At 39.2% G+C, this 15,906-nt stretch overlaps 2 protein-coding genes across 2 annotated transcripts in view; both read right to left on the bottom strand.

The window, feature by feature from the left end:
• Positions 1-11,909: 11,909 nt before the first annotated feature.
• LOC129411442 (uncharacterized) lies at positions 11,910-13,457 on the bottom strand. The gene is made up of 4 exons (XM_055162264.1): positions 13,403-13,457; positions 13,248-13,322; positions 13,073-13,147; positions 11,910-12,855 (listed from the first exon to the last, which is right to left on the bottom strand). Exons 2-4 carry the CDS (start codon positions 13,260-13,262, stop codon positions 11,920-11,922), a joined length of 1,026 nt encoding a protein of 341 aa, XP_055018239.1. The 5' UTR covers positions 13,263-13,322; positions 13,403-13,457; the 3' UTR covers positions 11,910-11,919.
• LOC129411440 (uncharacterized) overlaps positions 13,318-15,906 on the bottom strand; it is a 26,814-nt gene continuing 24,225 nt past the window's right edge. The window contains 7 exon segments of the mRNA XM_055162262.1: positions 13,318-13,322; positions 13,403-13,514; positions 13,590-13,601; positions 13,678-13,785; positions 13,908-13,985; positions 14,077-14,193; positions 15,351-15,581. Of these exon segments, the coding sequence (XP_055018237.1) occupies positions 13,318-13,322; positions 13,403-13,514; positions 13,590-13,601; positions 13,678-13,785; positions 13,908-13,985; positions 14,077-14,193; positions 15,351-15,581 (663 nt within the window).

The raw sequence follows: 15,906 nt of genomic DNA, 5'->3' as shown, positions 1-15,906 counted from the left end.
AATTATTATTATTATTTTATTATTTTGCTCTGAACTCTAATTTGACCCCCTAAACACGTTCAAAAACTCACCAAACTTGCCCAAAATCAGAAGTGGCGAAAAATTCGATAAAATATAGGTTTCGTGCACGGGCATAAAAAAATGGCGACACAGCGCACCTCGAAAAGTCAAAATACATTGCGCCTATGGGAGATGTCCCGACCTCAACTTTGTTATAGAGCCACGAAATTCGCCACACACATTCATCATGTGAAGACAAAACAAAAATTGTATTTGGCCACGCCCCCTGACAACCAGAAGGCGGCCATTTGGATTGAAATTTCAGTCGCATTTCGTTCACATTGCGTTTGAACGAACTCCTCTGAAGGCGCTTCACCCACAGGCCTGAAAATCACCGTACATCATCTAGACAAGTGGAACATCTAAAGTTAGCTGATTTTTTTTGATAACTGTCACGTTTACGTGCGGCGAAGCTGCAAAACTTGGTCAAAGTTTTGGCGAATTTCAAAGTGACATTATTTGCTCCTGTTCCCACAGACTTAGTCCGATCGTGTTGAAATTTGAATCACTAATGTGTGATCTCAGTCTGAATATCATAAACTATAAAACATATGAAAAAACACATAGCGCCCCTACCATAGACATGAAATGTCAGCATTATCAGATCTGCACCAAATTTGGGAATACATTCTATGCATAATTACGAGCAAAAAAGTATATTATGGACATTGCGAATTTTTCACCGTTGTCCAGCAGGGGCGCTAAAACTCCTCCTAAAAATAGAAAAAAATATATTACACGCACATGCTTTGTCCCATCATGTTGAAATTTGAATCACTAATGTGTGATCTCAGTCTGAATATAATACACTAAAAACCATATGAAAAGTGAACACTATAGCGCCCCCTACCATAGACATGAAACGTCAACATAGTCAGATCTGCACCAAATTTGGGAATTACATTCTAGGTATGATTACGAGCAAAAAAAGATATTACAGTCATGGGGAATTTCTCATTGTTGGCCAGCAGGGGCGCAAAGACTCCCCCTAAAAATATTTAAAATTATATTACACGCACAGATTTCGTCTGGTTGTGCTGAAATTTGAATCACTAATGTGTGATCTCAGTCTGAATATAATACACTATAAAACATATGAAAAGTGAACACTATAGCGCCCCCTACCATACACATGAAATGTCATCATTATCGGATCTGCACCAAATTTGGGAATTAAATTCTTTGAGTAACTATGAGCAAAAAATTTATTACGGACATGGGGAATTTTTCACTTTTGACCAGCAGGGGCGCAAAGACTTCCCCCCCAAAAATACAAAAATATATATATTACACACACAGGCTTAGTCCGATTGTGCTGAAATTTTAATTATTAATGCGTGATCTCAGCCCCTGAATATAATACACTATCAAACATATGAAAAGTGAACACTATAGCGCCCCCCCTACCTTACACATGAAACATCAATATTATCGGATTTGTACCAAATATTAGAATTTAATTTGATTAATGACTAGAAGTAAAACCATATATTACTGACATGCAAGTTTTTTATTGTTGACCAGCAGGGGGTGCAAAGATTAATTTTCGTGGTGGAGGATTTGTTGGCTTGTGCGGGTTAGGTTAGGGGTATGGTAGAGATTTTTTTGGATCACCTCTTTCAATATGTCAATCACTTACAATTCTCATTTATTTCATAAAAGACAAAAAAAATCTTTCTCAGACCCTCTCATAAAATTATGGCCAGGCATGCACTAATCAACAATCACAATATACAGCCTGTACTCTTGGCCATGTTGTCTCTGCACAAATTTCAAATTAAATTCTAGCCTTAAATTAGATTATAGTAGTCACATATTTTTTCAAAACCAAGGTATTCTGCTGTATCATTTACATTGTTCAAATGGTCCAAATGTCATATAAAGTAAGTGCTTCTGTTAGTAAACTGTCTATTTAATTTATCAAAAGGACAGAATAAAGTTGTGCACTCCAGAATTCTTATAATAAAATCATTAGTCCACTTATAAAATTTTAGCTGGCTAACACACCATTAGCCAATTAATTAAGTATCCAAAAACATACAGCACTATGAAATATGTTGATTTTCACTGCTTAAATGTATGACATTCATCTATATCATGATCGCATATCGCATATCCAAATATACTACATGCGGCGACAAATGCACCTTCTGAGCATATGGAAGCTGTGAACACCTCTTGAGGGGAGGTGTGTGTAGAATGCACCTTTGCAAATATTATTTCCGGTGTATTACACAATGGACCACTGTATAAAACAGATGGATTATTTGTAACACAGTGGATCCGCCACAAACTACTTGGTCGGTCTTGTTAACATTTGGGTGGGTGGGCCTAGGCTGGTACAGCTGGGTGTTGCAATTGTGTGTTGTCAGTGGAAATTGAAGAGAGCGGGTGGGGGCCAGCCTGGTCGTATAGATTGCCAGTCCAAGTTATGTCTTACATTATATTGAAGCAAATTCCTGTTTAAATAGGTAGGCTAAAGAAAATATTGTGACGGCCACCACTACATGGCACCCCAGACACATGTAGCGCCCTAGACAAGCGCTTATCTGCCTATATGAGGCGTCGGGCCAGCTTGGGTCCACTGTATTTGGTCCCACACAGGTGAATGTCTTGCGGATTATGTAATACGCTTATTGTCATATAAATGTTTCTGATGTTACCGCTTTGCGCTCAGGTATGACACGTGCATCTGCTCTGCTGTCACAGCCTCGTGCTGTCAGTGATTGCACTGGAGGAAATCAACATCATAGCATTAGGACAGAGAGTACGAAAACACACTTTAGAACATTTCTTTAAATGGCCTCATGTGAAAGAGAAGATTTTGTACAGATCCAGATCAAACCAACTTACAAGAAGCGGGCAAAGAGCTGTGCTCTGCTGTGGGAGGGCATCTGGACGACTCCCAGACAGCACACGAAAATGTTATGAATGTTAAGCATTTAACATCCTAATATGTTTATAAATAAAAGAAGCCTTGAGCATGTTACATGTTGTTTTTCAGTGAACTTGTTTGATATTTATTTTTACGATTCTGGCAATTCACTAAACGCTCCACACCACATCCTCAGTCTGCTCCACTCCACCTGATGTTCAGACACTGACACACCGACTGTATAGAACTCCATGCCCCACACTTGCTATAAGTGCTAACACTGAAGGTCTAGAGACTCAGGTTCATGTGTGCATCTCTTCTCTGACCTTTTATGGCCTATAACTGTTGCAATCTTGTCTTCTGTAGTCTTCTAAGCACTAGGTACAGTTGGACTAAAGTAGCTCAGCAAGGGTATACAGGGTTTATGCAGGGGTCAACAAGACATTAAATGCTTTTTAATGCCACAATTCAGCATTTTAATGCTTTTAATACATTTGAAAAGAAAGATATTTAAAGGTGCAATATGTAATGTTTCTGATGTTAGATAGTTATTAGATTTGTCTGGAATGTTTCACAGTATGGTATTAAACCATTATATCTTCATAGACAACAAACCACATTAAGTTACAGGTCAGATCTGTGGAGAGGAGTCCTGCTTACAATCAGAAAACCTGTTTTATTTATTTATTGGGCCATGAAACTACCTACTTGAATAGATGTAAGGTAGAGCTCTTTAATGTCATACTCTGGAACATTCCAGGCAAAGCAATACATATTCACATATCCATAGAAACAAGTACATGATGGACCCTCCACCAGAAAACTTGCAGTGTACCTTTAATAATGCTTGAAATTAAATTTAAACCTTTCTAATGCCCTGCGGAAACCCTGGTATAGCTGAGGGTACCATTATTACTATGAAACAAATATCACTGATGACCCAACCATAATAAACCCCAATATTCCATGCAGTCTTTTCTCATAATACTTTTTACATCTTTCCTAAGTGACTGCATAGTTCTAAGCATTTCTGTCCTCAAAGTTAATATTGTCCTGAGCCATTCTTCACCAACACATCCCACACCTCATGCTGAGAAATACATAAATTAAATGTTATACATTCTGTCAACATGTGCTAAAAATTGTCTGTAAATTGTAAATGTAACAATATTTCAGATAATGACTGAAAAATACAACATACACCTTTATAATTATAATATAATATTTTTTATTAAATAAACAGAAACATGTTTCAATCAAGAGGTTTTATTTAATTTGCCAGTTAGAAATAAACTTCACAAAGACCATTTGGCAAATGAAAAACAGTTGGACACACTGTTGAACAAATGTCTTTTGCAATTCAGTCTTTACATGCAATAGCATAGCATGTTATTATAGCAAACCTAAAACATAACCAACAGCCATCATTAATTACCTATACATGACAAATATTATGTACAAATTATATGGTCAGTGCATAAATAAACATAATGTAGCACAGCATGTTAATACTGAAAACCAAAAACATACCAGTAGAAATTATACATGAACTCTATATTACAATACATGACAATATAAATACATAAATACAGATCTTTAAGCATTACTGTACAACACATTTTACAGTTTTCATATTATTTTGGGAATTTTGAACCACTCTTAGTCTGGCCCATCACCTTGAACCTGTTTGTCTTGGGAGACCCAACCAGGAGCATAAAGCCCCTCACAAAACAGCTCTAGGATCATCTGGGCACGCAAACCTCTCCACCGCGATAAGGTGGTGGTTCAAGGAGAGGACCGCCTCCCCCCCTCTCTCCTGCCCCCAGATGGGATAGCAAGAGAGAGGGAGAGGAGGGGGGGGGGGGGGGAGAAGCTGGGAGGTAGTAAGACAGAGAAAGAGGGAGAAGTAGAAACAGAGAGAACCAGTCAACTTGGACAAAGGACAAAAGACATATGAGCCGAAAAACATACAGTATGTGTGCACTCATCACTGTATGGTAACATTAACTATAAATATATATATACATAAATTACCACACACATGTATAAAATCCAGAGACCAACAACACACAATGAAATATTGTACAAATTCATATGTACATAATCACTAACTTCTATAAGAGCCAGAAGCAACACATAATTAAAAACCCTACAAATACATACATACATAAACTACCACTCACATGTATAAAAGCCAGAGACCACCAACACACACTTAAAAACCCTACAAATTCATATGTACTCCAGAAACACATTTAAAAATACTATAAATACCCACCTGTTAATTTATACACAAATAACTGATAAATAAAAAAATAAAACAATACTATGACTGCATGATTAAAATCGACGCAACACGCGCATATAAATGTGATGAGTTGTCAATAAGCAACAACTGTCCATTTAAAACAAAACTAAAACAGTACCACTACATTTATTCTAAAGGCACTGATTCTCTAAATTTACCCTTAAAAGAAAATGCAATCCCTTCATGGTCGCTGAAGTACGTTGGCACTACTACAGAGTCTATGTCATACTCTGTAGATTTGACATATAAATGATCAATTAAAGTCCCCCTCTCAGTTGTGGGAGATTTGACATATTGAACAAAACCTCTTACTGTCATAAAATTGCAGAGACTTAAAGATTTCAATATGTCATCATTAAAATCTCCCATCACTGCCACAGTGGCACAATATGAATCTAGCCAATTCAATAACCTATCCAAATTATACTTAAACAGAGACATGGGGTATGACGGTGGACGGTAAACTGCTGCAACTATAATTTTGTGCTCTGCAAAATAATTCACTAAACATTCTAAACTGAAATCCTGTACTGTGATTTCATAGTTAAGGTTTTCTTCACAGTACATGCCAACACCACCGTGCTGTTGGCTGAGTAAACTAGTCAGAACCGGATGATAAGTCTGCTGATAGGATAAACTACGGGGACGACTATGGAAATTATAACCTTCAATATGACTAGTTTGAAAAGTTGAATCTAAATTTAACCATGTCTCTACCACAGCAATACAGTTAGGCTGCCAGTGCTGTGTGCATAAGGCCAAATCTGACACATGTCGTGCTAAACCATGAACATTCATAAAAAAGAATGTTAAGACATGTGCTTCTTGTAAGTGCCAGGGCATACTCGCCACGATGAAGGGAGGCATGTTCTCAATCGCCGCTCTAATACCATCATTACAATAAATGGCATTTTCCTTAAAGTCTTGAATAATAAGACCCTCTAAACTCCTAACGCGACTAAGGGCCACATACGCCTGACCTGCTGTAAAAACGTGTTTAAGGGACACCACTGCTTGATCTACGGTTACGCCCTGTACTTTATGAACCGTACACGCCCACGCGAGTTTAAGTGGAAACTGTCGACGCTTCTCCCCTCGTTTATTCGCTTGTTCTTCTTCTGGTTCTATGCGGGTAGAACCAGTCAGGTCTGCAGGGGTATGTGTTTGCCTCCTCCTCTGCGCGCCTACTCGATCGTCGTCAAATTTAACATAAATTGCTAAAGGAGGCAATTTTCTCTCTGGATTTTCAACTATATATGTAACTATACCACATACCCCATTTACTAGACCGTCAGCCAGATCTACATTTTTACAAAGCATAACGCGCGCATTTACACCTAAAACTAATGTCTCCTCCAAACAGGCTAGTTTGGATTTACGGAGATGACCTTTTATTTCTGTTAACTTCCCAATGTTTTTATTGTATCCAAAATCACGCGCAGTAATAGTAATGTTTTCTGGACATACTTTATTTAGCATCTTTAAATTATAATGTGTAACAAAGCTATTTTTTGTAAAAATATGCAATACGTCGGGATCCTCACCTGTTTCACATTGTTTTAAAATATCTATATCGCTATCAAGCAGTGGTGTCTCTCTTGAGCGCACTCTAAGTCGGTTCAGTAGCTCTGCAAAAGTGTTATCCTCTTGTCTAACTACAGTTTTTAACTCCGCAATTTTGAATAAATCTGTAAATAGATTAACGCCTACATCTTCTTTGTACAGAGCGTGACCCATGACTGGCGATAATTGAAAGAAATCCCCAACAACTATAATAGAAACATTTCCAAATGGAGAAAAGTCACTTGACTGTTTAATTTGACGCAATCGACCGTGAATATAGGTAAATAACTTTTTATCGACCATGGATATTTCATCAATAATTACAATTTGTAAATCCATGTATTTAACGCGCAAGGTATTAATCTTTTCCTCTCCTAGTGGAGTGTAGGGGAGGGAAACATTAGTACCAATACTAAACGTGGTGTGGATAGTAGCCGCCTGTAAGTTATACGCTGCTATCCCTGTCGGAGCCGTAAGTAAAACACTAACACTATCTCGGACTATGGCAAATAGGAGCAAACAATCGCGATGTCTCATACTGAATCGCCCTGATCAAGTGACTTTTCCCAGTGCCTGCCCCTCCTGTGATAAACACATGCAATGGCTCTGGGTTGTTACCAGCTACTTTATCTAAGCACCATTGCCGTATTTTGTAAAAAATGGACAGTTGTTGCTCATTTCAGAGTTTTCACAAGTGAAAGACCCTCTTGACGACTCATGACATTTCTTTTCTCTATGTGACAAACTTGCTCGTTTCTTACAGCTAAGTCTGGAATAGCCTCTTGCTCATGCTCAGAACCAACACCCTGCAGCATCTCTCTGAACTCCTCCCTCGACTCCAACCTCTCAACTTCCTGTTCTGGACAGAGCAAGCCCCACGCATCCTCCTGAATCTCTCCACACTCCATCTGCTCATACACTTCATCCAAGTCCTCAGCTGCAAGTTCAAATCGACGCCTATTTGAATCAACAATCGTCTTAACCAAATTAATCGATTCGTCACTCAAACGCACATCACCGGTTTTGTAGAACTGTTCAAATGTTTCAAATGGAGGCGGCTTAAGATCACCCTCAACGCGATACGGAAAGAATAACTGAAGAATACTTTGATAAAATAACTCTGTGTTTTTAGTCTCAGAAAATCGCGCATATCTAACAACAGCGGGCTTGGTCCGTGTTCGCTTGGTAATCGCGCCTAATCTATTCTGTAAAAGAATTGGATTTTTACATTTATCAGACGGACCAAGTAAGCGATATTCGGATACGAATGTCGCAATGCACATGTCATTAAATGTGCTGTCATTTGGTCTACTCAAGTATCTATCAATACTGTTTGTCATCCAAATATCGTCCCCCATTTTATCATCTATTTCGCCAATTGGTTACTCATACGCACTATATTATCGCCAGTGGGGACAAAAATAACTTTACGTGAAAACTCCTTTAAGTGCATGTTTGTAACCCGATACACAGCTTCCTGCGCAGAGACATCACGATTATGAAGATAAACGCTGCCTAACTTTTTAAATGCCTCTTTCGCACTAACATTACCATTGGAAGCTTCTTTTTGTGCATTACTTAAAAGTAAACCCATCTCTCTCTCAGCTTTAGAAATATACGAAATAATATATACGACGCACGCCCACGCATCTACAACGAACTGAATGTCCATGTTGGCATTCCAGCAAGTTAATAATTTCTCGTTGTAGTTATTTATAAATGCTTCTCTAACCTCCCTCTTTAAAACTATGTGTGTGTGTGTGTCTAAAACGCTGTACACCTGTTCAAATGTGGACTGTGTTAACTCCAGTGACGCAAACAACTCTTCAGGACTAAGACACAGGTTATTTTCATCAAGAACAGCATTCTTCAGCACGCTCATAATTAATTGAGCCTCCTCCTTCTTAACAATGGGCTCTGATTCTGGGTCCTTATGTTTAATAAATGTACGCGCTGATACCGGACGCGGGAAGTTAAAACGACACACTTTGTTGTTTTTTCGACACGTTTTTGAGTGACGCTTAGAATGCTGCTGCACGGAAGCAACTTTTTCCAATAAATCCAGATCTTTGGGTATTTCACAGGTAACATATTTATTAACAAACTGAACTACCTCCTCATCTTTATTTACGCCGAGCTTTGGGGCATTTTCTATCCAAAATAAACAATGGACATGGGGTGTTGATCCGCGCTGCTGGAATTCTACGCGATAAAAATAATCTATCACTTTACCGATGGGCTGAGCTGGGGACAGAATAACTTTACGCAAAAAACGATGCCAACGGGCATCAAACATGCGAGCCGCGGTTACAGGGTTACGACGCAAAAGGTCACATCTCTCAGCCCAATCTAAATCTTTAACACTCCGAGTACTACCTTCCTGCTTTAAGAGCGTTTTAAGAAGGCTTGACCAGCGGAGATCAGCGGAACTAAACGAACAAAACCATGTCGGAATACCAAGCTGCCGAATGCACGCAAACAAATCTTTTTGTGCAGACTGCCAGAAGGGCGGTTGTCCCTCTAATAGGCTGCAAAAAACGATAGCCATTATCATACTGTAACAAATTTTCTAAAGTTGCTTCACCTGCAGCAGCATTATTGGGACTGGAATGCCCCTTTCGCAAAGCTATCGACACTTTTGAAACTACCTGCTGAACTTCTAACATGTACAACGCCAAGAAAAGAAACTTAAAATTTTGTGAAAATCTACCATCCACATGCAATAGCCTGTTAATAAAATACCTACACATGGTCAAACGAATAGGCCGAGGACTATGAAATGTATTACGACCATATGGAAACTCCCTGGGAAAACATTTAGCCTCATTTTCTTTATCAGTTAATAAACTAACTGGACTATTCCCCTCGGCTGGAGCTAAATTTAAAACACCCTCAAAATAGTGATCTAGTGCTTCCTGAGCGATATCGACCGGCATGAAACATGTGTCCTGGTACATACAGTGACGCTGTCTATCATGGAGAAGCTCATCATCTAACTCTTCTGCCTGGTTTTCCATTTCTACATTAACAACTGCACCCCTATCCTTAACAGTTTCTTCTACATTAATTTCTGCACCCGTATCTATAGCTTCCTGTTCTTCCCTGGCAAACTCGTTTACCCACTCTTCATTAAAATCAATGTCAAAATAATACTGATTGTTTTGTTTAAGAAACGCAATGGCCCTCCGTACTCGCGCTGTGTCTACATACTGATACTCATAATGTCCCTTATACGTAAGTTTACGCTTAAGTTTAACGGGCAACAAACAACCATCCATATTACTACGCGGCAACAACCGAACTGAGTCAGAAACTCTCGACGGTATACACGTTACTGGCCCATGAATGCCTCTCTGAAATCCCTTTGGTAAAAGCTAAAACTTGCATAAAATTAATATTAAGTGCAACTATATGCTGTTCAACAGTGTTCAAGCAGGCGAGTTCAGGTGGAATGTCGTCCAATTGTAAATTATTAACTGAACACTCAGGTGGCATTTGGCCTTTACACAGTTTAGAGTTGCAAGTGTAGCAGATCCATAAACTACCTCTACAATCGAAGAGTGGGCATGGCGACGGACAATCTATATCACACGCATGTAAATAGGCCTCTGAGATACAGGCATTAGCTACATCCGCGCATTTCGGTTTAGCCATAAAGTCTTCCTTTCTACAAGGTAAGACCTGGTTTTTAAATAAGAGTTTTAAACACACGCAGCAAATGTATTCTGGACCATCTTCACTTACCTTTAAAAACTGCTCCATGACAAAAGTGAAGTTTTCTAATTTTTGTTTCAATTGCTTTTGCTTGTTCCTGAATGCTGCCCGGGTCCTATTTCTAAATTCTTCATTATTATGGTATTTTTGTTTGCCAAATGCTTTTACTTTCTGTTTATGTTGGGGATTTACTTTATACTTAAGTTTACTGGCTGCCTTAAGATTTTGTTTATGTTGTAGATTAACTTTATATTTATGGATACTAGCGGCTTTAAGTCTATTTTGATGATTTAAATTAAGTCTATACTTATTAATACTAGCCACTTTAAGCTTATTTTGATGATTTAAATTAAGTCTATATTTATTAATACTAGCCGCTTTAAGCTTATTTTTGATGATTTAAATTAAGTCTATATTATTAATACTAGCTGCTATTTATTAGTCTATTTTGCCGCTTTAAGTCTATTTTGATAATTTAAATTATGTCTATACTTACCAATACCAGCTGCTTTAACTTTATTTTGAAAACTTAAATTATCTCTATATTTCTTAATACTGGTAGCTTTAAGTTTATTTTGAAAACTTAAATTAGCTCTATATTTGTTAATACTAGCAGCTTTAACTTTCTTTCTATACAATTCATTCATTCTATATGAATGTTTGCTGGCAGCCTGTTTTTTCTTTTGTATATATTTTGATACAGACTTTACACGAATTTCATTATCTACATTAACCTGTGATTTCACAGCTAAACTTGTAGACCTAATATTATAGCCCTCCACTAATAAACGATATATCTGGCAGCATTCATAACAACCATTAGCATTCGGTATTTTGACGCAAGTTACATTTTCGTAATGACTGTTAATATTTTCTAGGTAGATGCCATTGGATGACAAAGGCTTGGTAGTACAACCATATTTAAGCCAATGTCCATTATAAAATGTAAATACGTTGACGCCTAAATAATCCGCAGCGGCGTGAATTTCTACTTCAGTGGCCCAACTGCCAACTTTACGCATGTTCGAGGTGTTTATGTATTCTTCTACAGACGAATAACCATCGCGCAGTAGTGTGTTATATTTTAAAGGATTATTTAAAAGGTGTTTCACAATCGCAAGTCTAATTTTCCTATGATCTTTTTGTGTGCCACTAATGGCTTGCGAAATCGCACGAAAGAAACAATTACCGTCCGCAACAATTTTGTCTTTGTGACACGGTGCGCCTAATGGACCTACAGTTTTAGGATCTGCTACACCAACCTTCTGAAACTCTGCCTTAATGTGTTTGCACAAGTGCTTACAATCACTTTCAGTAAGTGGATTGAAGGACAGGGCATTCTCTTGAACACTGGTGCACAGCACATCCAAAGTCAACGTCAGTGTCCTGTTTTGTCTTTTTAAGGCGTGTTTAGGGGCACAGAAGAAGAAACTTCTGCAGCCTTTTTGCGCTTTAAGCCCCTCAGACTATCCTCTGCTACAACATTAACACCAGTCATTTCAAACTCTTTAAAAGACACGTCATCACTATCATCACAATCACCGTAACATGCAGCCAATGCACAGAAATAACTATACAGCTCATCTATGCTATTAAAATACACAACCACACTTTTGCCATCAGCATCTACCAACCCTTCAGCACTACGCGAGTGAGAATCTACCACGGCAAACCGACCATTGCTTTTAATAACTGCACAAGTACTACCACAGAGTGTCATAAGACATGTGTCGTACTGTGCCAACAACTGTTCTAAACCACCATCTAACGTCACCCACGCGCCTTCCTCAATAAACTCGTGCTCTACCACATTTGCAGCTCCATTACATGGCTCGCTGAAAGAAAATCTGAACTGCTGCCCATCTATAACAGACTCGGTTGGTAACTCTGTAACAAGTAAATACCCATCCCCACTAATCGAGCCCTTATTCCGACGCTCTGTGTACAGTGCATCCCCAAGAATCAGGACCCTATCTAACTGCCTCTGATCCCACGAAAACACATTCAACTCCGTATGCTTAGCTAAAGCCACCAGAGAAATTGCCATGCACTGTACACCTCCATACAAAAACCGACTATTGCCCTGATGAAAACTACCCCTAATTACAGAAGGAAGACTTTCCCTAACACTAACAGGTACTACATCAGATTGTGCACAACAAGACTTATCTTTCTCTCCTTTGTCTGAAGCACTCTCCTCTTGGACAGCTGATGGAAGGCTGAGCGGAGAAGGCTGACTGGTCACAGAAGAACAGGGAGGGCTGGTCAGATGAGGAGGGCTGAGTGGAGAGAGTGGAGAAGAAGGCGGCAGAGAGGACGCAGGAGAAGGGCAGGTCTACAAGATGCAAAGACAGTGTATTAATATTAGCGTGGCTTCATACTGTAACTTCTTTTCATTTATCTGGCTATATATTTATTTATATTCATCAATCCCAGCCACCCAAAACATGCTACATAGGTCCCAGGTCATCATTGTAAAGGAGAAGCCGTTCTCACCTGACTTACCTGCTAAAATACCCTATAAATATATTTTTTGACACGGTTCAACTCACCTGGTCTGTCAACATCCCCATCTGGTCTTTGGAACTGCTAAGTGACGTTCCTGGAGTCACTTCGACCTCTACACACTACAAAAAACATGTATACAGAAGCCCATATTCAGTCAGTCAAAGACAAATGACAGTCACAGACACATGACATAACTCCAATATATAAACTAGCTCATACCTCATCCAGTTCCATCTCAGTCAGGGAAACAGGAGTTGACACAGGTCTCACCTTCAGTGTAGATGCTCCCTTAGGCTTTGTAAAGAAAATTTAGTATTAGTCACCCATTTTTAATAAAACAGGACAAATGCTGTGGAAAGACAAAACAAGCTCACCTGCCGCTGGGAGCATCGACGCTTTGAGGAAGGTGGTTTTATTGTCTCTCGCGAGACATTCTCCTCCATCCCGGATGTGGAGCTGGCACGTGTAGAGCGTTTCCGTGCCATCCTGGATGTGGAGATGACGGGTGTACTAACTTTCACCACGTCTGCACAGGAGTGCGAGGACAGGAAGGCTTCTCACCTCCACAGCCGCCTATGCAATATAAGCATGATTGATGAGTAAAATCACACATTTGGCATGAACATATCAACACATAAACAACACTGACCTGGTCCTCCTCCAATGCAGGTGGGCAACTGGCAGGTGAGCAGGGTCTCACCTCCGGACCAGGAGAGGAGCGTGAAGGAGAGGGGCGGCGCCTCACCTCCACAACAGGCTACAGAACACAATACACAAGTCAGTTTTATATACCAGACATGGAAAATATCTGTAATCCTACACCCACCTTGTCTCCACCTCCCGGGTTGTTGAGCTGGAAGGTGAGCAGGCAGTGCTCACCTCCCCAGCCGTTGCCTTGACCACTGCCTGCGGCCGGCGTTTACGGGCAACAGCTTTGGGACGTCTTGCCTCAGACGTCTTTCAAAAAGAAAACAGTGGTTTCTTTACAAAGTCCAGAATCAAACACTGAATCTTTTATAATTGACTCAACTTAACAATAAAAAATTACCTTCTTTTCCTTAGGAAAAGAATCAAGGTTGGATGGAGAGATCTTGTCCATCTCAACCAACATGGCGGGGCTGAACAGCACAGAACAGCACAGAGGAGAAGTATGTGGACAAACCACCTGTGCACATGGATCAAAAATGTTTATATTATGCACTATATAATTTGATTAGGACTATGTGACTAGTGTCATGTCTTAAACTCACATCAACCAGTCCTGCCTGGAGTCCCACAGGAGAGCTCTGGTTCTTCTGTGAAAAATCAAATTAATAAAAACCTGAATAATATGTAATAAGAGGTTCTGTTCACACAATGTCATAACATTCTAAATTGAAATTGCATTCAAAATGTAGAGATAATGTAAATAATGTAGAGATCCTCCTTAAATCCCTAGCACCACACATTGGTCTCTCTGAGGTCTAAACCATCAGTAACGGTATCAGCCATGAAATGGAATGGAGACAAGCAGTTACATCACCAGACCAGTTTCTTTGGGAATAAGACATCCAGAATAGAATGAAAATGGATCAGATTATGCTGAGAAACATTCCAGGTAAATCAAAACAACAAGTGATGGACACTTCATCAGTAAACTTAAAGTATATCTTTAAAGCTACAGAGTCTATGGAACAAAGACCATTTGAACCAAATTACAGAAATAAGGAGTTGCCTCCACACAAAATATTGGGACACTGAAACTGTTGTGATTTACAGTGGCCATTAAAGAGTTCTAACTAAATATTTTTAGCTTTTCATATATCCAAGTATTGTATAATGTTCAAAATATTGACAATTTAATGTCTGAAAACATCTCATAAAACACCACTCAATTATGTTGTAGTTTTAAAATTTAAAAGGTACACTTATACTGGTTTTCTGGTTGAGGTGTGAAATTTTCTGCATGTTAATGATACTATTTTTATCTAGCATGTCTCACAAAATTGGAGTTTTTTTGGAGTAAATTTTACCAGTAACTGACCACACAGTTTATCTGGTTATTAGTCTATTAGGCAATTGCATCTATAGAATAGTCAAGTGTTGCAGCAAGATGAAATTTTGCTGAGCTTGATAAAAGAAAAATTAAGTTTTGAGTTTCTGAGTTTAAATGGAAACTTTATGTGACTTCACACAAACTCTATCAATATTTTCAGTGACATCACTTTCTACTGAATAGAACAGCTGCCGCAGTTTTAAATGTTTGGACAATTCAATGGCAACTGATCTGCAGCAAAGCACAATTGATAAACCATATCAGTTTATACACTGTGTCACTGTTACCTTTCTGCCTGGTTCAACCTTGGTGTATCCTTCGTCATCAGTAGGGCGTGGGCGTGGTACGGGCAAAGATCCGGTCACGACCACTTTTGGCTTAACCCTTCTGGTGGCGACGCGGGATGGGGAGGAGACACCGGGCGGTGGGGCAGGTGTCTGCCTCTCTAGCTCCGTGTAGCAAGCCTGCCACAGGAGCTGAGCCAAGATCCCCATCCCATGGTTGTCGCTCAGATGGACCTGAAACATAAACATAAAATTTAGCAAGGTTATGCTGAACTAATTGCACTGACGACACAACTCGCCAGTGCAAAACTACCTTTCCTAAGTTTAGTTAGTAGTTTTGAGATTGTGTGATTGGCAAAAGTGTGAAGATTTTTTTTTTTTAAATTTTTTTTTCCATTAGGGAGGGGATGAGGTAGATTTAATCTCATCTTATTTTGAAAATGTGTTGAATGTGACACTGTTAAAGCTGACACACAGGTGGTGCATAGCCAAACATTAATTCAGAAATAATAACATTATACTTACGCCGTTCTGCTCCACAGCTCCAGGCGATCCATCG

This window comes from Boleophthalmus pectinirostris, unplaced genomic scaffold (genome assembly GCF_026225935.1).
Source record: "Boleophthalmus pectinirostris isolate CB_2022bp ecotype Guang Dong unplaced genomic scaffold, ASM2622593v1 HiC_scaffold_457, whole genome shotgun sequence".
Classification (NCBI taxonomy): domain Eukaryota; kingdom Metazoa; phylum Chordata; class Actinopteri; order Gobiiformes; family Gobiidae; genus Boleophthalmus; species Boleophthalmus pectinirostris.
This window is presented reverse-complemented; position numbering and strand designations above follow the sequence as displayed.